Source organism: Lolium rigidum, chromosome 5 (assembly GCF_022539505.1).
Source record: "Lolium rigidum isolate FL_2022 chromosome 5, APGP_CSIRO_Lrig_0.1, whole genome shotgun sequence".
NCBI lineage: Eukaryota > Viridiplantae > Streptophyta > Magnoliopsida > Poales > Poaceae > Lolium > Lolium rigidum.
The window spans coordinates 87207969-87235905 of NC_061512.1; the positions used below are offsets into that span (position 1 = coordinate 87207969).

The 27937-nt window shown below is 41.7% G+C and overlaps 1 protein-coding gene across 2 annotated transcripts; it reads left to right on the top strand.

Annotated features, from left to right (window-relative positions):
• Nucleotides 1–14579: 14579 nt before the first annotated feature.
• On the top strand, nt 14580–25151 carry LOC124652219 (proline--tRNA ligase, cytoplasmic-like). 2 transcript variants are annotated; one of them, XM_047191239.1, is made up of 13 exons: nt 14580–14700; nt 14813–14866; nt 14974–15059; nt 15664–15756; nt 16496–16612; nt 18079–18266; nt 18937–19003; nt 20578–20700; nt 20824–20976; nt 22587–22871; nt 23454–23672; nt 24639–24732; nt 24863–25151. In XM_047191239.1, the coding sequence occupies exons 2-13, from the start codon at nt 14827–14829 to the stop codon at nt 24925–24927; spliced, it is 1530 nt and encodes a 509-aa protein (XP_047047195.1). In that variant the 5' UTR covers nt 14580–14700; nt 14813–14826; the 3' UTR covers nt 24928–25151. The 2 variants fall into 2 exon arrangements, with proteins under 2 accessions (XP_047047195.1, XP_047047196.1); XM_047191240.1 differs by having other exon boundaries at nt 14617–14711.
• Nucleotides 25152–27937: the final 2786 nt, after the last annotated feature.

Below are 27937 nucleotides of genomic sequence, written 5' to 3' on the forward strand. Positions count from 1 at the left end.
TTTGTGCTACTTCTTTTCATTTTTGTTGAATGAGCAAGTTTAAACAGTTTAAACGCGAAAAAGTAGTACTCAATGATGGCCTAAACAATTCACCGGATACTTCAATCGAATAGATTCAAACATATTTAACATACAAAGAAGAACAAATTTAAAAACATATAAACTAAAACTAATTTTTGGCCTTCTTGTTAGAAGGCCCTGCCTCGTTGTCCAAACTCCTGCGCCTCTTGCTTGTCACCTCCTCGTCGGAAGAGGAACTGGAGGACGACACGCCCGTCGAGGAGTTGAAACTGGAAGAAATGTCGTCTTCGTCCTCGTCGTCGGTGAACAGATGACGACACGCCGCCCGCGCCAGCGCCCTTGCCCGGGCCCTGGCCTTCTTCCTTGCCGCCACCTTGTCGTCCGCTGCCTCCTGCGCCTCCAACCGGGCGAACTGGGTGTCGGAGTCCTCCTCCTCCTCCTGCCCCTCCTCCTCGTCCTCGGCATCGCTACCAGCGCCGCCTCCGTCCTCCTCCTGGCCTTCGCTGGCATTGCCGCCTCCGTCCTCCTCCTCCTCACTCGGCGTGGAGGCAGGGTCGGTGGGCGTTGAGCCCGGATCGCTTGGCGTCGCAGGGGATTCCCACCAATGCAGAAATCCGGGCGACTTGCCCTCGCTCTCTGAGTCGGACGGCAACGTGTAGTCGCTCATGGCGTGCTGGTGTTGGAGAAGAAGAAGAGGAAGAAGAAGAAGGAGGCGGTTGAACTTGAATTACCGTAGACGCAGGGGTTATAATCTGCGCGGATTAACGGCGGTGCGTATAACGAAGAGGCCGGCGGTTGCTCTTCTGCGGCGGTTCGGCGCTCCATTGCGGCGGTTGATCGGCGCGGTTGCCACACCGGCGGTTGACAATCGCGCGTTGTGAATTCGAGGCCGATCGAACCTGGGTCGCTGCCATGAGGGCCCTTGGGGAAGCGAGCGGACGCTAGGCGCGACCATGGAGCGTCCGCGGAGATGCAAACCTGGCGCATATTTGGGCCAGGTTTGCGTCTCCGCGGACGGCCCGGTCACTTTGCGTCGCCCCGCTGGAGGTGGTGCCAGACACATTTCTGGTCCGCGCGGACGCAAACGGTCGCTCAACGTCTGTTTGCGTCGCCCCGTTGGAGATGCCCTGACGCAAATAGGCAAAATCGAACACAAAAATTGTCCGATTTAGGTCTCCCTGTTGGAGATGCCCCAGCGGCGCGACGCATTTCGGACACCCAAAATGTCCGCGGGGGTCCGTTTGCGTCGCCTGGCGGACGCGGAAATGGTCGCGTGTCCGTTTGCGTCTGGGGCTGGCTCCAGCGGGGCGACGCATTTTCGGCGCAAGCCAGAATTCAAAAAAGAGGAACTAGCGTCAACTTTGCACGAAATTTTACAGCCGCAAATTGAGGGCTGAGACAAGTTCATCACACTTTGCAGATGTCCCGGCGCAAAGTGGAGTCCAAAATGGGCACAACAAGGCCTGAACAGCAATAAAAATGTCCAAAAGGAGGCCAATGTGCTGGGCGCATGGCGCCGGCGATCAGGCGTCTCGCGCGCGGATTTCGGCGCGCCTCTTGATGAACCATGCCCTGGTGTCGTCGTCGACGCTGCTCAAGCCGGCGAGCATGATCCTAGTGTCCTCTGCAAGGATCTTGGCCTTGGCGTCCATCCTCCTAGCCTCGGCGTCAAGCAATAGTCCTACGAATGACTGATGCGCGTGAGACACACGTCCGTTGGGAACCCCAAGAGGAAGGCGTGATGTGCACAGCAGTAAGTTTTCCCTCAGAAAGAAACCAAGGTTTATCGAACCAGGAGGAGCCAAGAAGCACGTTGAAGGTTGATGGTGGCGAAGTGTAGTGCGGCGCAACACCAGGGATTCCGGCGCCAACGTGGAACCTGCACAACACAACCAAAGTACTTTGCCCCAACGTAACGGTGAGGTTGTCAATCTCACCGGCTTGCTCGTGAACAAAGGATTAACCGTATTGTGTGGAAGATGATTGTTTGCGAAGAACAGTAAAGAACAAGTATTGCAGTAGATTGTATTTCAGATGTAAAGAATAGACCGGGGTCCACAGTTCACTAGTGGTGTCTCTCCCATAAGATAAATAGCATGTTGGGTGAACGAATTACAGTTGGGCAATCGACAAATAAAGAAGGCATAACAATGCACATACAAATATCATGATGAGTACTATGAGATTTAATCAGGGCATTACGACAAAGTACATAGACCGCCATCCAAGCATGCATCTATGCCTAAAAAGTCCACTTTCAGGTTATCATCCGAACCCCTTCCGGTATTAAGTTGCAAGCAACAGACAATTGCATTAAGTATGGTGCGTACTGTAATCAACACAAATATCCTTAGACAAAGCATCGATGTTTTATCTCTAGTGGCAATAGCACATCCACAACCTTAGAACTTTCTGTCACTGTCCTAGATTTAATGGAGGCATGAACCCACTATCGAGCATAAATATTCCCTCTTGGAGTCACAAGTATCAACTTGGCCAGAGCCTCTACTAGCAACGGAGAGCATGCAAGAACATAAACAACTCATATATGATAGATTGATAATCAACTTGACATAGTATTCAATATCCATCGGATCCCAACAAACACAACATGTAGGATTACAAATAAACGATCTTGATCATGATAGGCAGCTCACAAGATCGAACATGATAGCACAATTAGGAGAAGACGACCATCTAGCTACTGCTATGGACCCATGGTCCAGGGGTGAACTACTCACACATCGATCCGGAGGCGATCATGGCGATGAAGAGTCCTCCGGGAGATGATTCCCCTCTCCGGCGAGGTGCCGGAGGCGATCTCCTGAATCCCCGAGATGGGATTGGCGGCGGCTGCGTCTCTGGAAGGTTTTCCGTATCGTGGCTCTCGGTACTGGGGGTTTCGCGATGAAGACTATATGTAGGCGGAAGGGTAGGTCAGGGGGCGTCACGAGGGGCCCACACAACAGGGCCGCGCGGCCAGGGGCTGGGCCGCGCCGCCCTATTGTGGCGCCACCTCGTGGCCCCACTTCGTTTCCTCTTCGGACTTCTGGAAGCTTCGTGGAAAAATAGGCCCCTGGGCGTTGATTTCGTCCAATTCCGAGAATATTTCCTTACTAGGATTTCTGAAACCAAAAACAGCAGAAAACAGCAACTGGTTCTTCGGCATCTCGTCAATAGGTTAGTGCCGGAAAATGCATAATAACGACATATAATGTATATAAAACATGTGAGTATCATCATAAAAGTAGCATGGAACATAAGAAATTATAGATACGTTTGGGACGTATCGAGCATCCCCAAGCTTAGTTCCTACTCGCCCTCGAGTAGGTAAACGATAACAAAGATAATTTCTGAAGTGACATGCTATCATAATCTTGATCAATACTATTGTAAAGCACATGAGATGAATGCAGCGATTCGAAGCAATGATGAAGATAATGAGTAAACAAATGAATCATGTAACAAAGACTTTTCATGAATAGTACTTTCAAGACAAGCATCAATAAGTCTTGCATAACAGTTAACTCATAAGCAATAAATTCTTAGTAGAAAGCTTTGAAACAACACAAAGGAAGATATAAGTTTCAGCGGTTGCTTTCAACTTTAACATGTTTATCTCATGGATAATTGTCAACACAAAGTAATATAACAAGTGCAATAGGTAAACATGTAAGAATCAATGCACACAGTTTACACAAGTGTTTGCTTCTAAGATAGAAAGAAGTAGGTAAACTGACTCAACAATAAATTAGAAGAATGGCCCTTCGCAGAGGGAAGCATGGATTACTATTTTTGTGCTAGAGCTTTTCATTTTGAAAACAAGAAACAATTTTGTCAACGGTAGTAATAAATCATATGAGTTATGCATAAGATATCTTATAAGTTGCAAGCCTCATGCATAGTATACTAATAGTGCCCGCACCTTGTCCAAATTAGCTTGGATTAACACGGATTATCATTGCATGACATATGTTTCCACCAAGTGTCACAAAGGGGTACCTCTATGCCGCCTGTACAAGGGTCTAAGGAGAAGGTTCGCATTGGATTTCTCGCTTTTGATCATTCTCAACTTAGACACCCATACCGGGACAACATAGACAACAGATAATGGACTCCTCTTTTAATGCTTAAGCATTCAACAACAGTTAATATTTCTCATAAGAGATTGAGGTTTTATGTCCAAACTGTAACTTCCACCATGATTCATGGCTTTAGTTAGCGGCCCAATGTTCTTCTCTAACAATATGCATACTCAAACCATTTGATTATGAAAATCGCCCTTACTTCAGACAAGACGAACATGCATAGCAACTCACATGATATTCAACAAAGGTAAAAGTTGATGGCGTCCCCAGAAACATGGTTACCGCTCAACAAGCAACTTATTAAGAAATAAGATACATAAGTACATATTCTTCACCACAATAGTTTTTAAGGATATTTGTCCCATGAGCTATATATTGTAAAGGCAAAGAATGGAAGTTTTAAAGGTAGCACTCAAGTAGTGTACTTTGGAATGGCGGAGAAATACCATGTGGTAGGTAGGTATGGTGGACACAAATGGCATGGATTTGGCTCAAGGATTTGGATGCACGAGAAGAATTCCTCTCAATACAAGGCTAGGCTAGCAAGGTTGTTTGAAGCAAACTCAAGTATAAAATGGTACAGCAAGACTCACATATAAACATATTGTAAGCATTATAAGACTTTACATCGTCTCCTTGTTGTTCAAACACCTTAACCAGAAAATATCTAGACTTAGAGAGACTGATACGTCTCAAACGTATCTATAATTTCTTATGTTCCATGCTACTTTTATGATGATACTCACATGTTTTATACACATTATATGTCATTATTATGCATTTTGCGGCACTAACCTATTGACGAGATGCCGAAGAGCCAGTTTGTCGTTTTCTGCTGTTTTTGGTTTCGTAAATCCTAGTAAGGAAATATTCTCGGAATTGGACGAAATCAACGCCCAGGGGCCTATTTTTCCACGAAGCTTCCAGAAGTCCGAAGAGGAAACGAAGTGGGGCCACGAGGTGGCCACACAACAGGGCGGCGCGGCCCAAGCCCTGGCCGCGCCGGCCTACTGTGTGGGCCCCCCGTGACGCCCCCTGACCTACCCTTCCGCCTACATATAGTCTTCGTCGCGAAACCCCCAGGACCGAGAGCCACGATACGGAAAACCTTCCAGAGACGCAGCCGCCGCCAATCCCATCTCGGGGGATTCAGGAGATCGCCTCCGGCACCTCGCCGAGAGGGGAATCATCTCCCGGAGGACTCTTCATCGCCATGATCGCCTCCGGATCGATGTGTGAGTAGTTCACCCCTGGACCATGGGTCCATAGCAGTAGCTAGATGGTCGTCTTCTCCTAATTGTGCTATCATGTTCGATCTTGTGAGCTGCCTATCATGATCAAGATCGTTTATTTGTAATCCTACATGTTGTGTTTGTTGGGATCCGATGGATATTGAATACTATGTCAAGTTGATTATCAATCTATCATATATGAGTTGTTTATGTTCTTGCATGCTCTCCGTTGCTAGTAGAGGCTCGGCCAAGTTGATACTTGTGACTCCAAGAGGGAGTATTTATGCTCGATAGTGGGTTCATGCCTCCATTAAATCTGGGACGAGTGACGTAAAGTTCTAAGGTTGTGGATGTGCTGTTGCCACTAGGGATAAAACATCGATGCTTTGTCTAAGGATATTTGTGTTGATTACATTACGCACCATACTTAATGCAATTGTCCGTTGCTTGCAACTTAATACGGAAGGGGTTCGGATGATAACTCTGAAAGTGGACTTTTTAGGCATAGATGCATGCTGGATAGCGGTCTATGTACTTTGTCGTAATGCCCTGATTAAATCTCATAGTACTCATCATGATATTTGTATGTGCATTGTTATGCCTTCTTTATTTGTCAATTGCCCAACTGTAATTCGTTCACCCAACATGCTATTTATCTTATGGGAGAGACACCACTAGTGAACTGTGGACCCCGGTCCATTCTTTACATCTGAAATACAATCTACTGCAATACTTGTTCTTTACTGTTCTTCGCAAACAATCATCTTCCACACAATACGGTTAATCCTTTGTTCACAGCAAGCCGGTGAGATTGACAACCTCACTGTTACGTTGGGGCAAAGTACTTTGGTTGTGTTGTGCAAGTTCCACGTTGGCGCCGGAATCCACGGTGTTGCGCCGCACTACACTCCGCCGCCATCAACCTTCAACGTGCTTCTTGGCTCCTCCTGGTTCGATAAACCTTGGTTTCTTTACGAGGGAAAACTTCTTCGTTGTGCACATCACACCTTCCTCTTGTGGTTCCCAACGGACGTGTGTCTCACGCGCATCAAGACTATTTTCTGGCGCCGTTGCCGGGGAGATCAAGACACGCTGCAAGGGGAGTCTCCACTTCCAATCTCTTTACTTTGTTTTTGTCTTGCTTTGCTTTATTTTATTTACTACTTTGTTTGCTGCACTAAAACAAAACACAAAAAAATTAGTTGCTAGCTTTACTTTATTTACTGTCTTGCTCTCAATATTAAAAACACAAAAAAATTAGTTACTTGCATTTACTTTATCTAGTTTGCTTTATTTACTACTGTTAAAATGAATACTCCTGAAAACACTAAGTTGTGTGACTTCACAAACACTAATAATAATGATTTCCTATGCACACCTATTGCTCCACCTGCTACTACATCAGAATTATTTGAAATTAAACCTGCTTTACTGAATCTTGTTATGAGAGAGCAATTTTCTGGTGTTAGTTCTGATGATGCTGCTGCCCATCTTAATAATTTTGTTGAACTATGTGAAATGCAAAAGTATAAGGATGTAGATGGTGATATTATAAAATTGAAATTGTTTCCTTTCTCCTTAAGAGGAAGAGCTAAAGATTGGCTGCTATCTTTGCCTAAGAATAATATTGATTCATGGACTAAATGTAAGGATGCTTTTATTGGTAGATATTATCCTCCCGCTAAAATTATATCTTTGAGAAGTAGCATAATGAATTTTAAGCAATTAGATAATGAACATGTTGCTCAAGCATGGGAGAGAATGAAATCTTTGGTAAAGAATTGCCCAACCCATGGACTGACTACTTGGATGATCATCCAAACCTTTTATGCAGGATTGAATTTTTCTTCGCGGAACCTATTGGATTCAGATGCTGGAGGTACCTTTATGTCCATCACCTTGGGGGAGGCTACAAAGCTTCTTGATGATATGATGGTCAATTACTCTGAATGGCACACGGAAAGGGCTCCACAAGGTAAGAAGGTAAATTCTGTTGAAGAAACCTCCTCCTTGAGTGATAAGATTGATGTGATTATGTCTATGCTTATGAATGGTAGATCTAATGTTGATCCTAATAATGTTCCTTTAGCTTCCTTGGTTGCTCAAGAAGAAAATGTTGATGTGAACTTCATTAAAAATAATAATTTCAACAACAATGCTTATAGGAATAATTCTGGTAACAACTATAGGCCATATCCTTCTGCTAATGGTAATGGTTATGGTAATTCTTATGGTAATTCTTACAACAATAATAGGAATGTACCCTCTGGTCTTGAAGCCATGCTTAAAGAATTTATTAGTACACAAACTGTTTTTAACAAATCTGTTGAGGAAAAGCTTGATAAAATTGATATTCTTGCTTCTAAGGTTGATAGACTTGCCTCTGATGTTGATCTTTTAAAATTGAAAGTTATGCCTAATAAGGATATTGATAATAAGATTGTTACTACAGCAAATGCCATCCAAGTTAGAATTAATGAGAATATAAGATTGATGGCTGAATTGCGTGCTAGGTGGGATAGAGAATAAAATGAAAAACTAGCTAAAGAGAATAATGTAGCTAAAGTTTGGACTATTACCACCACTAGTAATGATAATGATTCACATGTTGCTAAACCTCCTACTATCAATGATAAAATAATTGGTGTTGGCAATGTTTCTACTCCTAGTACAAAGCGTACAAAACTGCCTGAAATTGCTAAAACTGCTGAAACTGCTTGTGATAAAACTGCTGAAATTTTTTCCAACATTGGGGACAATGATCCCATTGCTGTAGCTCATAATGGTTTAGATTTTGATGATTGTCATATCTCTGAAGTTATAAAGTTCTTACAAAAACTTGCTAAAAGTCCCAATGCTAGTGCTATAAATTTGGCCTTTACAGAACATATTACAAATGCTCTCATAAAAGCTAGAGAAGAGAAACTAAAACTTGAAACTTCTATTCCTAAGAAGTTAGAAGATGGTTGGGAGCCCATCATTAAGATGAGGGTCAATGATTTTGATTGTAATGCTTTATGTGATCTTGGTGCAAGTATTTCTGTTATGCCTAAGAAAGTCTATGATATGCTTGACTTGCCACCATTGAAAAATTGTTATTTGGATGTTAATCTTGCTGATAATGCTAAAAAGAAACCTTTGGGGAGGATTGATAATGTTCGTATTATGGTTAACAATAAACTTGTCCCCGTTGATTTTGTTGTCTTGGATATTGAATGCAATGCATCTTGTCCCATTATATTGGGAAGACCTTTTCTTCGAACTCGTTGGTGCTACTATTGATATGAAGGAAGGTAATATTAAATATCAATTTCCTCTCAAGAAAGGTATGGAACACTTCCCTAGAAAAAGAATGAAGTTACCTTATGATTCTATTATTAGAACAAATTATGATGTCGATGCTTCATCTCTTGATAACACTTGATTCACACTTTGTGCGCCTAGTCGAAAGGCGTTAAAGAAAAGCGCTTATGGGAGACAACCCATGTTTTTACTACAGCACTTTTGTTTTATATTTGAGTCTTGGAAGTTGTTACTACTGTAGGAACCTCTCCTTATCTTTATTTTATTGCATTGTTGTGCCAAGTAAAGTCTTTGATAGTAAAGTCAATACTAGATTTGGATTACTGCGCAGAAACAGATTTGTTGCTGTCACGAATCTAGGGAGTTCTCTGTAGGTAACTCAGAAAAATCTGCAAATTTACGTGCGTGATCCTCAGATATGTACGCAACTTTCATTCAATTTGAGCATCTTCATCTGAGAAAGTTAAGTAGTTCTTAACACTTCTGGACATTGCACAAAGCTACTGAAAGTTAATGGACAAAGAAATCCATCAAACATAGCAAAACAGGCAATGCGAAATAAAAGGCAGAATCTGTCAAAACAGAACAGTCCGTCAAGACGAATTTTACAGGGGCACTTAACTTGCTCAGATGAAGATGCTCAAATTGAATGAAAGTTGCGTACATATCTGAGGATCACGCACGTAAATTTGCAGATTTTTCTGAGTTACCTACAGAGAACTCCCTAGATTCGTGACAGCAACAAATCTGTATCTGCGCAGTAATCCAAATCTAGTATTGACTTTACTATCAAAGACTTTACTTGGCACAACAATGCAATAAAATAAAGATAAGGAGAGGTTCCTACAGTAGTAACAACTTCCAAGACTCAAATATAAAACAAAAGTGCTGTAGTAAAAACATGGGTTGTCTCCCATAAGCGCTTTTCTTTAACGCCTTTCAGCTAGGCGCACAAAGTGTGAATCAAGTGTTATCAAGAGATGAAGCATCGACATCATAATTTGTTCTAATAATAGAATCATAAGGTAACTTCATTCTTTTTCTAGGGAAGTGTTCCATACCTTTCTTGAGAGGAAATTGATATTTAATATTACCTTCCTTCATATCAATAGTAGCACCAACAGTTCAAGAAAAGGTCTTCCCAATATAATGGGACAAGATGCATTGCATTCAATATCCAAGACAACAAAATCAACGGGGACAAGTTTATTGTTAACCATAATACGAACATTATCAATCCTCCCCAAAGGTTTCTTTTTAGCATTATCAGCAAGATTAACATCCAAATAACAATTTTTCAATGGTGGCAAGTCAAGCATATCATAGACTTTCTTAGGCATAACGGAAATACTTGCACCAAGATCACATAAAGCATTACAATCAAAATCATTGACCCTCATCTTAATGATGGGCTCCCAACCATCTTCTAACTTCCTAGGAATAGAAGTTTCAAGTTTTAGTTTCTCTTCTCTGGCTTTTATGAGAGCATTTGTAATATGTTTTGTAAAGGCCAAATTTATAGCACTAGCATTGGGACTTATAGCAAGTTTTTGTAAGAACTTTATAACTTCAGAGATGTGACAATCATCAAAATCTAAACCATTATGAGCTACAGCAATGGGATCATTGTCCCCAATGTTGGAAAAAATTTCAGCAGTTTTATCACAAGTAGTTTCATCAGTTTTAGCAATTTCAGGCAGTTTTGTACGCTTTATACTAGGAGTAGAAACATTGCCAACACCAATTATTTTATCATTGATAGTAGGAGGTTTAGCAACATGTGAATCATTATCATTACTAGTGGTGGTAATAGTCCAAACTTTAGCTACATTATTCTCTTTAGCTAGTTTTTCATTTTCTTCTCTATCCCACCTAGCACGCAATTCAGCCATTAATCTTATATTCTCATTAATTCTAACTTGGATGACATTTGCTGTAGTAACAATCTTATTTTCATCATCCTTATTAGGCATAACTTTCAATTTTAAAAGATCAACATTAGAGGCAAGTCTATCAACCTTAGAAGCAAGAATATCAATTTTATCAAGCTTTTCCTCAACAGATTTGTTAAAAGCAGTTTGTGTACTAATAAATTCTTTAAGCATGGCTTCAAGACCAGAGGGTACATTCCTATTATTGTTGTAAGAATTACCATAAGCAGAAGGATATGGCCTATAGTTGTTACCAGAATTATTCCTATAAGCATTGTTGTTGAAATTATTATTTTTAATGAAGTTCACATCAACATTTTCTTCTTGAACAACCAATGAAGCTAAAGGAACATTATTAGGATCAACATTAGATCTACCATTCACAAGCATAGATATAATCACATCAATCTTATCACTCAAGGAGGAGGTTTCTTCAACAGAATTTACCTTCTTACCTTGTGGAGCCCTTTCCGTGTGCCATTCGAGTAATTGACCATCATATCATCAAGAAGCTTTGTAGCCGCCCCCAAGGTGATGGACATAAAGGTACCTCCAGCAGCTGAATCCAATAGGTTCCGCGAAGAAAAATTCAATCCTGCATAAAAGGTTTGGATGATCATCCAAGTAGTCAGTCCATGGATTGGGCAATTCTTTACCAGAGATTTCATTCTTCCCATGCTTGAGCAACATGTTCATTATCTAATTGCTTGAAATTCATTATGCTACTTCTCAAAGATATAATTTTAGCGGGAGGATAATATCTACCAATAAAAGCATCCTGACATTTAGTCCATGAATCAATACTATTCTTAGGCAAAGATAGCAGCCAATCTTTAGCTCTTCCTCTTAAGGAGAAAGGAAACAATTTCAATTTTATAATATCACCATCTACATCCTTATACTTTTGCATTTCACATAGTTCAACAAAATTATTAAGATGGGCAGAAGCATCATCAGAACTAACACCAGAAAATTGCTCTCTCATAACAAGATTCAGTAAAGCAGATTTAATTTCAAAGAATTCTGCTGTAGTAGCAGGTGGAGCAATAGGTGTGCATAAGAAATCATTATTATTAGTGTTTGTGAAGTCACTCAACTTAGTGTTTTCAGGAGTATTCATTTTAACAGTAGTAAATAAAGCAAACTAGATAAAGTAAATGCAAGTAACTAATTTTTTTGTGTTTTTGATATGGAGAACAAGACAGTAAATAAAGTAAAACTTGCAACTAATTTTTTTGTGTTTTGTTTTAGTGCAGCAAACAAAGTAGTAAATAAAATAAAGCAAAGCAAGACAAAAACAAAGTAAAGAGATTGGAAGTGGAGACTCCCCTTGCAGCGTGTCTTGATCTCCCCGGCAACGGCGCCAGAAAATAGTCTTGATGCGCGTGAGACACACGTCCGTTGGGAACCCCAAGAGGAAGGTGTGATGTGCACAGCAGTAAGTTTTCCCTCAGAAAGAAACAAAGGTTTATCGAACCAGGAGGAGCCAAAAGCACGTTGAAGGTTGATGGCGGCGAAGTGTAGTGCGGCGCAACACCAGGGATTCCGGCGCCAACGTGGAACCTGCACAACACAACCAAAGTACTTTGCCCCAACGTAACGGTGAGGTTGTCAATCTCACCGGCTTGCTGTGAACAAAGGATTAACCGTATTGTGTGGAAGATGATTGTTTGCGAAGAACAGTAAAGAACAAGTATTGCAGTAGATTATATTTCAGATGTAAAGAATAGACCGGGGTCCACAGTTCACTAGTGGTGTCTCTCCCATAAGATAAATAGCATGTTGGGTGAACGAATTACAGTTGGGCAATTGACAAATAAAGAAGGCATAACAATGCACATACAAATATCATGATGAGTACTATGAGATTTAATCAGGGCATTACGACAAAGTACGTAGACCGCCATCCAACATGCATGCATCTATGCCTAAAAAGTCCACTTTCAGGTTATCATCCGAACCCCTTCCGGTATTAAGTTGCAAGCAACAGACAATTGCATTAAGTATGGTGCGTAATGTAATCAACACAAATATCCTTAGACAAAGCATCGATGTTTTATCCCTAGTGGCAACAACACATCCACAACCTTAGAACTTTCTGTCACTGTCCCAGATTTAATGGAGGCATGAACCCACTATCGAGCATAAATACTGCCTCTTGGAGTCACAAGTATCAACTTGGCCAGAGCCTCTACTGGCAACGGAGAGCATGCAAGAACATAAACAAGTCATATATGATAGATTGATAATCAACTTGACATAGTATTCAATATCCATCGGATCCCAACAAACACAACATGTAGGATTACAAATAAACGATCTTGATCATGATAGGCAGCTCACAAGATCGAACATGATAGCACAATTAGGAGAAGACGACCATCTAGCTACTGCTATGGACCCATGATCCAGGGGTGAACTACTCACACATCGATCCGGAGGCGATCATGGTGATGAAGAGTCCTCCGGGAGATGATTCCCCTCTCCGGCAGGTGCCGCAGGCGATCTCCCGAATCCCCCGAGATGGGATTGGGGGCGGCTGCGTCTCTGGAAGGTTTTCCGTATCGTGGCTCTCGGTACTGGGGGTTTCGCGACGAAGACTATATGTAGGCGGAAGGGTAGGTCAGGGGGCGTCACGAGGGGCCCACACAACAGGGCCGCGCAGCCAGGGGCTGGGCCGCGCCGCCCTATTGTGGCGCCACCTCGTGGCCCCACTTCGTTTCCTCTTCGGACTTCTGGAAGCTTCGTGGAAAAATAGGCCCCTGGGCGTTGATTTCGTCCAATTCCGAGAATATTTCCTTACTAGGATTTCGAAACAAAAAACGACAGAAAACAACAGAATCGACTCTTCGGCATCTCGTCAATAGGTTAGTGCCGGAAAATGCATAATAACGACATATAATGTATATAAAACATGTGAGTATCATCATAAAAGTAGCATGGAACATAAGAAATTATAGATACGTTTGGGACGTATCAATGACCGGACATCAGACGCATGATACACGACACTCGCACACATTGATAGAGCTCACGTACCAGGTCGTCCATCGTCGGGGCAGGCGGCGTCATTTCGTCGAACAGGATGCGGGGCTGCGGCATGCTCTCCTCCGGCACCTAGCGCGTCTTCTGTGTCGCGCCCAGGCAGGAGTCACCGCTTCTAGGCGTCCGGTTGAGGTCGAGAACCGCCGCCCCGGTCAACTTCACCGGCGGCAGGCCGGAGGCGAACCGTGACGCCGCGTGGCCCTGCAAGGGAGCGGGAGTTCCAGGGCGCAACTGGGAACTTACCGAGCTCACCGCGAGGCCGGAGGAGCGACGCCGGCGATCCCCTCTCTCTTGACGAGCATGTAGCCCTCCGCTAAGGTCGGATGGAGGGCTACTTGCGCGACGCCGGCTTTGATATGCATCTGCCAGGCCTGCTGGTTGGCGGCGGCAGTCTTGATCTTATGGTTCTTGCGCCGGTAGCGACGCTTCGCGACCTCCATGATTTTCTCCTCCGGGGAGAGCACATTCTTTGCCGCCTTCGGTTTTGCCTCCCTCCCGGCCGCCGCCGGTGGTGGCCCGCTTTGCTTCCACCGGAGCTGCAACCTCCATTGTGGCTATGGTCGTGGCTACGGGGGAGTGTGGGGCGGCAGCGGGTGCGAGGGTTTGCTCCGCATCCATGGCGGTGGCTGCGGCGACGAGGACGTCCATCGCTTCTGGACTGCTCGCGCCGGTCTAGTTTGCAATTTCGCGCGGGGAATGACCAATGGCGAGAATAATATCGGCCTCCTGCCACTGACGCGCGGGTCCTACGTCTTTTTCGACGGACACTCCGCGCGACCGCGCCAGGTTTACGTCTCCGCGGACGGCCCGGTCACTTTACGTCGTCCGCTGGAGCAGGACCCAGACGCATTTCCGGTCACGACGGACGAAAACGGTCGCTCAGCGACCATCTGCGTGATGCCCTCAGCCGTGCTGTCCAATTGGCTCCTTGCGGCCTACTCCTTCTGTCGCCCTACTCTGCCTAGTCTACCCCATATATCCTTTTTCAGCCGCCGCCGCCGCCTCCGCTTAAACCCTAGCGCGTCGCTTGCAATCCCGCATCGGCCCCAAAGCTCCCGGCGTTTTCCCGGATCCCGGCAGGTAAGAGCAAGGCAAGCAAGCCCCAGATCCCGCTCTACCTTCTCTTTATGGTTTTGCCGAGGTTATTTTGGTTTGAGATTTATGTGTTTCGCCTCCTCGTGCTGCACGGCAGTTCGGGATCCAGCCATGTCGACCAACAAGGGCGCAGGCGGTGCCGGAGGCGGAGGTACGTTGTTTTCCGTCTTCTTCTAACGCTGTTGGCTGTGCTAGATTTGAGTTTTGATCTTCGACCTTTGCGTTCTCTGAGCTGGTTTCTTGATGCGTGGGTTGCAGGGAAGAAGAAGAAGGAGGTGAAGAAGGAGACCAAACTGGGGATGGCTTACAAGAAGGACGATAACTTTGGGGAGTGGTACTCCGAGGTGCGTTTTGGTGCATCTCTTATTTGTATTGCCGTATTTGTGAGGTTTACCAGTGATTCTGCGCGCGGACCCAGAGAAACTAATGAGTGGGGGTATTCCTTGCCTAAATCTTGCAGAATTCAATTTCTTTTTTTGCCTCAAATATTAAAAAATACTACTGAAATTCAGATTTTTGATTGGGTCCGCCCCTGTGCGCATGGATGATACGATGTGGAAACGATTATTTAGGCGCTCATAGTTTCTGCCCCGGGCAAGTTTTCGTGTGATGGCTTGGGCAGAAGTTCTGTCCTGTGAGCAGCTTAAAGTTTGTTAATAGTTCTTATACTATAATAAGAATTATTGACTTTGTTGTTAGCTGCTGCATTTTAAATTGTTAGGTCAGTTGTTATGGAAGGAAAAGTAGCAAACTTTCAGTATTTGATAGTCACCTGTGCTCTTGTTACTCAATCTTTACTATGCAACTTTATTGCATTTTTTGTAGAAACAAAAACAAAAAATACCAACGATATGCTGTGTGCTAGATGGATGATTAGATTCCTTCAAACTTCAACTTAATTCTGTTCCTGCCAGGCGCTTATTTGAAGCTTTGTTTTTGTTGATCCAGGTTGTTGTTAACAGCGAAATGATTGAGTACTATGACATATCTGGTTGTTATATCTTGAGGCCTTGGGCGATGGAAATATGGGAATTGCTGAAAGTAATTTTTCTCAATACCACCCCCAATCTGATATTTAACTAACCAATATGTATTTTACTGTTTGTTAGTATTTCCCTTCTTTACAATTAAATAGTATGTCCTATATGTATCCTTTCCTGTGAGTTCTGTACTAATGTAAATGACAGCAACTGGTATAGTAAGTTATGAATGCATGGTCCTATCATTAATGCCCCTTTTCAGTTTTATACATGTAAGTTACTTTTCCTTCATTAATGTGTTTCTGTTTTTGCGACGGGCAGCTTCTTCTATTGACAGATATCCCCCTCCAGCAACCCATCCACACACCCTGAACTTTAGTGCTGAGCTGGAAGTTCAACCTTAAATGTAAAACGTGTTGGAACACAACTCTCAGCCTCAAAAACATTTTAATTTATCCCCTTCCCCCTTGACAAAACCAGGGTGGTTTTTTCCCCGATGTGTAGTACACATGGATGAAATTTTTTCTGTGAACCTAGGGTTGGAATATCAAGTTCCCCTCTTCCCCGCTTCTACCCTGGTTTGGTCAAAGGGTTGAGGGATGAGTTCAAATAGGTTTTGTACCGAAGTTCTGAACTTTAAACTTGACACTAAGTTCAGTGGGTAATTGGCCCACCAACCCTTGTCTTGTTTTAAACATTGTGAACCCATAGTGGTACTTTTTATTTTAATTACCAAGTAACATTGACATTATTATATTTTCCCTGTCCCGTTTAAGTAACCGATATTTGATTTGGTGCAGGAATTTTTTGATGCAGAAATAAAAAAGTTGAAGCTGAAACCATATTATTTCCCTTTATTTGTTACTGAAAATGTTCTGCAGAAGGAGAAAGATCATATTGAGGGCTTTGCACCTGAGGTGTGCCTTTTCTTCCATTTCTTTTCAGGCCGCTCCAGTATTTTGTAAGTTAATATATTGGTTTAGCCTGCTACTCCCTCCGTCCCGGTTTACAGGGCCTACGCATCTCCCAATATCATTAATTTGACTAATATAATGTAAACTTTATACTATAAAAATTATACCATTAGAAAGTACAACATCTGAACTTTCTAATGATATATGTGCAGTATATATCTTGTGTTACATTGCTTAAATTGACAACCTAGAGATACGCGTAGGCCTGTAAACCGAGACGGAGGTAGTACTTAACCTGTCCAACTACCTTCAATAACTGTTGGAAAGTTGAAAGAAAAAGAAACATGATTACAGTTCCCACAAATATGGCAAAATTTGTCAAGGTGTTATGAAGCAAACAAATCATTGTTTTCTTTGACCTTAGCAATTCTTGATTCTTGGGAGTTGTATTAGACCTGTCGAATGGTTTATGTATGAATTGATGAGATAGCAGAGAGTCAAACATTTAGGAATAATTTGGAGTATTTCCCTATTTGATGTAATATAATTTGAATAACTCTAATCATTTGTGAAAATTCCGTACTTAATCTGCATAAAAAAAAACTTTTATGCCCCTGAATCCTTATGATTTATGGAGCCATTGTATTTAGGGAAGGGCGAAAGGCTGGTATTGCATAGTTATAAATTCAATTCAAGCAACTCTTACTGAATGATACTATCTCATCGAAGAGAAAAACATAAATGGAATGAACCATATGCTTTGTCAACCTATCTGGACATCTAACTAGTTTTGTGTCAACCATTTGGTTGTTGGTGTTGGTAACTGCCTTTTGATGCAAGGTTATAGTCTAACCAATAAAATTGTATAATTGTGTGTCATGATCGTTGTCAGGTGGTGTGTTATCACCATTTCTGAGAGGTTCTAGCCCCTTATGATGCAAATTTTTCGAATATTATTTTAATTAAGTTTCTGTGTCCCTGAATCCTTATGATTTATGGAGAAAAACTTCTATGCCTCTAAATCCTTATGATTTATTGAGCCATTGTACTTAGGGAAGGGTGAAAGGCTGGTATTGCGTAGTTATAAATTCAATTCAAGCAACTCTTACTGAATGATACCATCTCCTTGAAGAAAATAAATAAATGGAATTAACCATATGCTTTGTCAACCTATCTGGACATTGAACTAGTTCTGTGTCAACCATTTGGTTTGTTGGTGTTGGCAACTGCCTTTTGATGCAAGGTTGTGTAGTCTAACCAATAAAATTGTATAATTGTGTGTCACGATCGTTGTCAGCTGGCGTGTTATCACCATTTCTGAGAGGTTATAGCCCTCATGATGCAGATTTTCTAAAATATTATTTTAATTAAGTTTCTCTGTGCTTTGGTCCTAATAATCTTGTGCCGTATTTACTTTATCTATTTATTGTATTGTTTCTGAACATACTAACCTTTTCACTTGTCTTCAGGTTGCATGGGTTACTAAGTCAGGAAAATCTGACTTGGAAGCTCCTATTGCTATCAGACCAACAAGCGAGACTGTCATGTATCCATACTTCTCTAAATGGATAAGAAGCCACCGAGACTTACCTTTGAAGTGTAACCAGTGGTGCAATGTTGTTAGATGGGAGTTCAGCAATCCAACTCCTTTCATAAGGTAGCTCATTGTTTAGGCACTTCTCTGAGTCTGCCTTGTTTCTTATAATGCCTGCATGAATCCACCATCATTGTCTTTATAGTGCGATAGTGCCTAATCGCGTGCTTGATAGTATATCTGCCAAATCAGTATATTCATTTGTATGAAGGAAATAAGTACAATGGCAAGATGGCTGTTAAGTATTAAGCTTTTCAAGTATTCCAAGAGTGAAAAACAGCACAATTATCTTTCCCATCAAAATCATGAAATATTTCTGTCAAAAAATTGGATGCCAACATTGCTAGAGCATTTTAAACAAAAGAACCAAAGGAAGATTGGAAAGGAGGTTCTGCAACTTTGGACTCTTCACTAAATATGTCATTCTGGCTACTGCAATTCCAAAGCTGTATTTGTGTATGGTATCAATAACACCAATCATTCTTGCTATTCATTTTTTTTTGGAGTTTGTGTTGTTCATTTCTTACGTTGTAGCAATTTGATGCTCATTAATTCAAAATTTGATCATATCACATTTTATTTTCTGAATTTCATGCATCTTGCTTCTGCAAAGCTGCATCATGATGGCTGTATCAGCTTGACCTTTCTCCCCCATAAATTGTCATCAGCTGTACAGATTGAACACTCTGCAAATGCTGAAATTTTATTTGACAGTGTCTGCAATTGTTCTCAGGAGCCGTGAATTTCTCTGGCAAGAAGGGCATACAGTTTTTGCGAGTAAAGAGGAAGCAGATGAAGAGGTATTACTTCCGAAAAAGACTGCACTACCCTATATGTACTAAACTAGTTACTTTTAGAAGGTGAGTGTTACTTTTGGAAATGGCCAAATGGATGAGTATATAAATATTGAAAATGACCAAATGTGTATAGATGGTAAAATGATCAAATGGAGGGGTACATAAACAGAACCTGGTCTAAGGGCGTGTTCGGCAATCCTCCAGATTGACAATACTCCTTCAATCCAGCTTCCAAAGTCCACTCCAGCGTCTGGTTCGGAGCTGAGAACGTTCGGCACCACTCCACGTTTCTGCTGGGCTGGCCTGCTTCTAAGCAGGTTCAGAAGCGGTCGAGTTGAGCCCATAAAGTGCAGCTCCACTCTTTTTGTAACTTCCTTTTCTGTACTAGTCATCTTCCCCCAGCCCCTAATCGATTCCCCAAGGGCACCCACCCCGAATCCTCCCGTCAGCAGCCACTAACCCGGTACCCTCCACCGCCAGGAGAGGAGCGACTGGAAGACCTGCCTCGCCTCCGCCGGCAAGCTCGAGGCGCATCCGCCGGCGAGCTCGAGGCACATCAGCCGTTAAGCTCGATGTGCACACGTGGATTATGTTGGAGTCAGGCCGGAGCTGCGGATGGGGAAAAGGATGGAGGCGGTGTCGGGGTCGTGGCTGGGCAGGGATAGAGCTGGCATCGGATTGGTGCTGGGAAAGGCCCTCCCCAGCGTCCAGGTTCTTAGCTCAGGAGATGCCAAGCAGGTCTTGAATGCCGCCGGCGGCAATATTTCTGGAGGAGGGGATCCCTCGAGGCAGGGATGCAGAGCGCCGCTCCAGGTCGGGGGATGTGGGTGTGGTCATGGACTAACAAGGAGAACAAGAGCGGTTGAGCGAGGGAGCCGGATGGGAGCAGGGGAAATAGAACGGATCAAAGCGTTTTCTTCACTTCGTGGTGGCATAAGATTGTAATTTTGGGCTGCTCCGTGATTTGGTGCCCCATGAATTTCCTGAAGTGGTGGTCGTCCGCGTTTTGTATAGCAAATTGGGGTATCTTCTCGAATCTAGCTTTTGCGGATTGAGGATGTTCGGCCCTGCTCCACCGTGGATTTTCGGTAAGCTGGAAGCCCTAAAGGTTATCCCTGGATTCTATAAACAAACTTTGAATTCTAGAATGACACATTCAGGAAAGAATGCAGTAACCACTTATCTCAGTATTTTAATTTGGTTCTGTTGTGAACTTGTCATATTGAATTGCTTTGGTGGTTCTATTGTGAATTAGTACCTTTTGGTTTGTTTTATTCATTATCAAGTTGTAAGCTATGAATCTTGCCATGGATCAACATTTTAACCTCTTGCACAAATAGCAGAATGCTACACACACATAACCTCACTATGATATCTGGATATAGGAGTTTCACCATGTATTTAATTTATTGTTCTGCCTGCCCCAAAACTATTGAATCAGTCATTATGTATCAGAGGAACACCTAAATAAATGCAGTACTGTGTTATTTGTTCTATGCTATGTTTGATAAAGTAATTTTATGTTTTACATGTTAAAACATCAAGGGTTGATCAGTCGTTTATGGCAATGTCACCAGGTCCTCCAAATACTGGAACTCTACCGGAGAATATATGAAGAATTTTTAGCTGTTCCAGTGTCCAAAGGGAGGAAAAGTGAGATGGAAAAGTTTGCTGGTGGACTTTATACTACCAGTGTTGAGGTATTGATATGAAACTATTTGCTGCATGTAGTAGCTTTCTCAAAGATGTCGTGGTAAGAATACAAGTGATTTCTGTATTTTCATTTGCTGCAAAATTAAAGTCTATTGTTTCCTTTTCTTCAGGCTTTCATCCCAAACACTGGCCGTGGTATACAGGGTGCAACTTCGCATTGCCTTGGTCAAAACTTTGCAAAGATGTTCGATATCACTTTTGAGAATGAAAAGGGTGAAAGGTCCATGGTGTGGCAGAACTCTTGGGCATACACGACCCGCTCGGTAATTCTTATATTTCTGATTTTGTCAGAGCTTTGGACTCCTCAGTGTCACTTTCACATTTTAACTCTTATTGTAGTTACTGCTTAGACATCTTGCTGGATGACGTAACTGTAATGATAACCTTTTAAGTTTGACGTTATATTAACAAATGCTGCCAGAATGGATTCACGGTATTTATAATACTCCCTCGTCCCAAAAGAGGTGCCGCAAATTTGTCTAAATTTGGATGTATCTATACACTAAATCGCGATACATCCAAATTTACCCAAATCCGCGACATCCTTTTTGGGATGAATGGAGGGAGTAGTTGGTTTCCAAGATTAAATGCTTTTTGCAAGGAAGTATGATAACTTTGTTGAGGCTTTCGCACAATGGTAAGTTGGAAGGGACTGCCTGTATGCATCTGTATGTATTTTTCCGGACAAGATACCTAGATTTTTGTATGAACAAGAATAATGCAGTAGCAGCTCTGCAATTTACTATACTGGAAATCAACTTGCCTAACTAATTAGGCGAAATAAGGCGATAACCAGTACAATGGGTCCTACTCCAGCAATGGTTATATTGTATTGCAATTGACCTGATTTTGACAGTTCTCTAATTCTATGTAATAGCACTTCTAGAGTGGAAAACCTCAAATGTAGCCTGGGCTACATGTAGCCTGGTTTTCTTTTTCTTTTTTCAAACTTTAAAACTTTTGATTTCAAAGTTTCAGAAAATTTTGAAAAAAATATGTAGACGTAGGGAATGTTGAAATCTATCAACGTGTAAATTTTCAGATTGAAATACATCATATATTGCCCTCAGTAAAAGTAACAAAGTCTCACAAAATGACAAAATCTAGATTGTAGTGTACTGTTCATTACTGTTCACCAATGCTGAAATCAAGATTTGTTATTTTTGCCGAGCCCAAAACGCAACATATTTCAATCTGAAAATTTACACACTTGAAGATTACAATATTATCTACATCACAGTATTTTTTTTGATTTTTTTTATCATATTTGAAATGAAGTTTTCATAGGTTCAAAAAATGGCCTACATGTAGCCGGAGCTACAAAAGTCCATTCTCTTTTAGAGTTGACCTAACTCGAAACATTTCATAACCCCATTTTTGTAATGCAAATCATAATGATTGGTGTTATGTTTTATTTTGTACTACCTCCGTTCTGATGAATAAGGCTTATAAATTTAGTCAAAAGTCAAAGCTTACTAAGTTTGACCAAATAGGAAATATAAACATCTACAACATGAAACAAATATATTATGAAAATAAATATATTTTCATAATATATTTTACGGTATCATAAATGTTCATATTTTTTTCTATATGGGTCAAATTTAGTAAGCTTTGACTTTTGGATTAAATTTATAAGCCTTATTTGTTGGAACGGAGGGAGTACATAGTTAGTAGTTAGTACATCGGAGCTAGCTTTTATTGCCAGACCAAAGGCTTGGCAATTGCCATGTGTTGTAAGTTTTTTGTTACATCACATGTTTTCCTTTACTGAATAGTTTCTAGTTATTTTTTGTGGGATTTTCAGTTGCTGAATGTCTTTTCTAGTTATTTTTGTATTTCTAATATCTAGCATTTTTTGCTCTTCTCACAGATTGGGGTCATGGTAATGACACATGGTGATGACAAGGGCTTAGTGCTACCACCCAAGGTGGCACCTGTCCAGGTTATCATAATTCCTGTGCCATTTAAAGATGCTGACACAACAGCTATTAAAGGAGCATGTGAGTCGGCCGTTTACACCTTGAACCAAGCAGGGATTCGAGCAGACTTGGATGCTCGTGAAAACTATTCTCCAGGCTGGAAATATTCTCAATGGGAAATGAAAGGTGTCCCGTTGAGAATTGAGATAGGTCCAAAAGATCTGGCAAACAAGCAGGTACTAACATGTCACTTTTCAGCATTCAGTTTATGGATTATTCCGCTAGTGATTGAAAGTACTTGTATCATTTACTTTTTATCATGCAGATAGTGTGTAGAAACTACTCCTGTTTTCATTTTGCGCTCTAGGAATATTCACAATAGTTAGTGTTGCTGCCTTTCATATCCATCATACAAATACTTGTAGCCTTATTAGCGGACATGTTGCTCCTTTTCTTTGAGAGGGATAATAGGCTCCCTTTTTTTTTCCTATTGGCTTGAAGATGCTGGATATTTGTCTTCTTTAACTTGTTCCTGAATCCTAAGATGTGTTCATTCCTAGAGAAATCCGATTAAAATGATCATACATTGGAGATTGGACTTATCAGGCTGTCACTGTTCATTTGTATGGTGAAAGCAAGTAATTAGTGGATGTTTATAACTAGTCAGAGGTACTGTTGCATGATTCCAGGAATTAGTTACTCCAGGGATCCTTTTAGTTTCTACAGAGTAGTAACAATGACCTTGTAGTCTAGTTTATCTATCATTTGCTGAACTTCCATATTGCAGATAAATGAAGTATAATTTTATGTATTTTCAGGTGCGCATTGTCCGGCGAGACAATGGTACAAAGGTTGATATTCCTTCGACCGACTTGGTAGAGCAGGTTAGACTGTTGCTGAATGTGATTCAAGTAAACTTGTTTGAAACAGCGAAACAAAAGAGGGATGCTTGCATTGCACCCATCAGCACTTGGGATGAATTCACAGCAGCTCTCAATGACAAAAAGTTAATCCTGGCTCCATGGTGTGATGAAGAGGTATGTGATGGTCACCTACATTTTTTCCTTTACCACATTCCACCCTTGATACTTTTCAGTCACAAGTAACTTGGAGTGAACAGTAAGCAATGGCTATGGCACCACACATGTTTGTTTCTACTGCATATTCTATACACTCCATTATATTGCAAAACTGGTAGGAGTGATGGGATGTGCACAAATGTGGATAATTGTTTCTGAGACTTGTATAACTTAATTCTGTATCATAGCCATTTGATTAACTAATGATAAACCTTCATAGAGAAAAGCTCCCTATCATGTTTCCAATATTGCAAAACTGGTAGAGAAAACAGGTGCATTATGATAGAGAAAAGCTCCCTGTCATGTTTCCAATATTGCAAAACTGGTAGAGAAACAGGTGGATTTTGATAGAGAAAAGCTCCATATATTGCAGAACTGGTAGGAGTGATGGGATGTGCACAAATGTGGATAATTGTTTCTGAGAATTGTATAACTTAACTCTGTATCGTAGCCATTCGATTAACTAATGATAAACATTCATATTCTAAAGCACTCTCTGCAAATAAAACAAAATTTCTGAAGCATGGAATGGAAGAGTAAAGAAATGGGTGGATTATGATAGAGAAAAACTCCCTATCATGTTTCCACAAAGGTAGCGCCCCATTTATTGGTTCCTGTAATTTTTAATAGCATGTGAGAAAATCGAAGTTATAGTTACTTTGCACAATTAATAGACATCTCTGGTAGGCACACATCAGAACAGATCAGTCTCCTTTGTTTGGTGACCTTGGTCACTTGTTGCTCTAGGATAATTTGTAAACGGTGTTGAGAGGGTTATATGAGTGAAATGTTGTTTTCAAATCATAAAAGTATTTATGAATAAATTTTAACTATAGGGTGACATCTTTGAGTGGAGGACTAGCATTTAGCAGACATATTCAACATTGCAGACATGTTTATCATACAATTTGTTCCCTTCTACAGGAAGTTGAGAAGGACGTGAAAGCTCGTACAAAAGGCGAACTTGGAGCTGCAAAAACATTGTGTACTCCATTTGATCAGCCAGACCTTCCTTCCGGTAAGCTATGAAGACAACTAACCGTACTTCAATTACATTTGGGGTTTCTCTTTCGCTACACTTCAACCGTTCTATACATTTGGCATTCTCTTTCGCTGCACTGCATGATGTTCTGCACAAAAAAATGCAGGAACCGTGTGCTTTGCTTCCGGAAAGGCTGCTACAAAGTGGTCGTTCTGGGGTCGCAGCTATTGATCTCCGTAACCTGTTATATTACTGTTTTCTTCATACATTTGTCCTGGCAAAGCCGTTTGTCGTGTACCTGATCTTCCATGGTTTTGCAGTACTGTTATCGCAGGTTGCATCATCCATATTTTTCCGTATACCTGTATTGCAATATGAATCCAATTGTTTGTGTCAAAATCTTCTGTTGTGACAATTTGATGCATTGATTGAAGTAACTTTTTTTTTTCTGATTATATAGCTGAATAGCTGTTTTGCGCTTTGCTCAACTCTTTTTGAAACTAAGGCAAAACCATACAACAATGCTAACGCCATTGGGCCAAGCCAGCTCAAACTCAAAACACCAGTCCATCAAGATCTGACAGCCTTTCACTGCCGGTAGAGAAGACTATGAGAGGAGCAGCCAACCCTGAAAGGGAGGACACGCACTTAGGGGCTGTTTGGTTCAGGGGATAGATTTAGGGGATGGGGATATCCCCAACCAACTGGTTAGGGGTAGCTAATTTTTTTGTTTGGTTGTGCAAAATGAGAGGTGGTTAGTGGTAGCCATTTTTTTGTTTGGTTGAAAGGATGATGAGTGGATGAGTAGTTGTGGTGACCTTTTTAATTCACATGGTGAGATTACCATGCCAATTCTTTACAGACAACAGAAGTATGGATTGTGCTAGCTTCCACTGATACATTATCACTAAGGCATGGAATTGGACAGAACAACCGTAGTAGAACAAACATTCAGCAGTTGTAAAGTATGGATTGTACTTCCTATCTACGAATCACTATTGGCTACAGACAGTAGTATTTACATACATTGAAGAGTTGAAACTTAGGACCAATCTATCTGCACGAACATGTGACAGAACCACAGAACCGAAGTTGAAAAATAAGTCCGGCCATGTTCAAATCGAATCAAGGAAGAGCCGGCCTCCTCTGGCCAACGCATGTTCAGCTCGAATCAAGAAAGAGCTGACCATGGGTTTGATGGCGATCTGCGCGGAGGCATCTGTAGATATCGCGCCGACCATGGGTTGATGGCGATCTGTGCGGAGGCTGCTCGGCGTTGCAGCTCGGCTTCGATCGACACCCCGTCCAATGGCCGCCGCAAGAACATCGAACAACAGGCAGCTACCCATTGCCGTCGTCCTTGATGCGCCGCCATCACCTCGATCTAGGAGAATGAACAACGGGGGTAAAAAGGGGAGGAATTGACTCAACATCCAACCATCATCGCCCTTGATGCACCGCTGCCGACGCTTCGATCTAGAGCCGCTGCCAGATCATGGAGATGGGGAAAGGAAAATAAGCCAGGGTTTCTTACGGGGAGAAGACGGTGAGCGAAAGAAAACGTTTCGGAGGTGAGCCAGAAAAAGTGGTTGGCCTCCTCCAGCACTTTTCATGGGATGAGCGTAACCACCCTTTCGGTGGAATATTCCGGGAATCTGGTTATCCACATCCCCTCTCATCCTCCAAACCAAACGGCTGGCAACCAGTTTTTTGGTGGCTATCCCTAACCACTTGAGGATATCCCCTGAACCAAACAGCCCCTTAACGTAGACGATGAAGCCAACCCTGAAAGGAGCTGTGCCAAAGGTATGTTGACGGCCAACACACCTTGAAAGGAGCTGTGCCAAACGGACGACTGAAAACTTAGTTTGGTCGTCGCACGCCAGGTAGGGATCCTTTATTATATATGAGATACAAATACATAGTCCTATACGTATACTATATGTATTCTAACACCTTTCTTCGACCTCAACTAGTGAGAGATTGAGATTGCGCTTACAATGCTCATACAATGGTTAATGGAGTGACTTAGTAAAAATATCAGCAACTTGATCCTTCGAAGAGATGAATCAAATTTGTAGTTGCTCTCCATATGGTTTTCCATTGCAATCTTGAAACTATTGCTTGAGCGAACCTGACATATGTTAACCAAAGAACAAAAAGCCTAGGCACGTGTTTAAAGGTTTAGGTCCATAACCAGGTCCTATCTCTTGAAAAGAGAGTAGTATTGATTTGTTGTGGGACATTGTTATTGTTGACACCCATGTCTTCGTCCATAAATTGATGAAAATCACACACGTGAGAAGATGTTCCATGTTCGTTGCTATTGTTATTCATATCTTTCAAAAATAGCAGTGACTACATATCAATTAACTAGTTGAATGCCCTAGCGTTGCTACAGCTCTCAAGTTTATTTCTTGCCGCACATGGATAATTAAAATACACATGAAAATCTATATGTAGAAAAATATCTACTATATTGTACACATGACAATCTATATGTAGAAAAATATCTACTATATTGTAAACATCATATGCACAGAAAACAACACTCCAACAACACGTAGCATCACAAAAGCATGGAGATTTGATTGATGTGGTGTTCTCTAGGTTAAATAAGACAACTATTAGTATCATGCAAGAATCAACATAAAGGTAAAACACGTGCTCACTCCGTTCTGAAAAAAGATGACATGAGGAAAAGAAAATAATTAAACAATCCATCTTACAAAATCAATCGAATGGATCCAAAGCAGTGATTGTCTAGATAGTTCATTCCCGACGCCGACAAGTCCAACGTGATCAAATTCACCTACTCCGCTCCGCCGAATCGATTGCATCTAGTGAAGATATCGATAGATCGCATCCATGCATCCATTGACCTATGTCTCCAACGCAACGACAACCGTATCCCATTGACAAGTCAAGCTCACATCCAGTCACAATAGCAATCATATTCCAAGCACACGTCCAACAAACTCTAGCAAGTGCAGGGAATAAGAAGCTCATCCGACATCGCCCCTATCTTGTCGTCGGCACTCCATATAAAGAATGGTGGTTCCTAATCTCAATTCCAGTCCACCTGATAAACAAGAATGTCAAAATCCAGGGTTAGAAGTAAAGAATCCAGAACAAGCATGTGGAGATTCAGTTAATGTAGGAGTGGAAACAAAAAAATAGAACATGTTCCTATATTAAAAAGTTTAGTTGTGTGCTGGGTATAGGACATTTATATGAGTTT

Excerpts from the sequence above, each read along its gene's own strand:
- LOC124652219 (XM_047191239.1), top strand. The coding sequence starts at position 14,827 with ATGTCGACCAACAAGGGCGCAGGCGGTGCCGGAGGCGGAG. Across the intron at positions 19,004-20,577 it reads AAGAGGAAGCAGATGAAGAG|GTCCTCCAAATACTGGAACT; the intron begins GTATTACTTCCG and ends CAATGTCACCAG. Across the intron at positions 22,872-23,453 it reads AAGATCTGGCAAACAAGCAG|GTGCGCATTGTCCGGCGAGA; the intron begins GTACTAACATGT and ends ATGTATTTTCAG.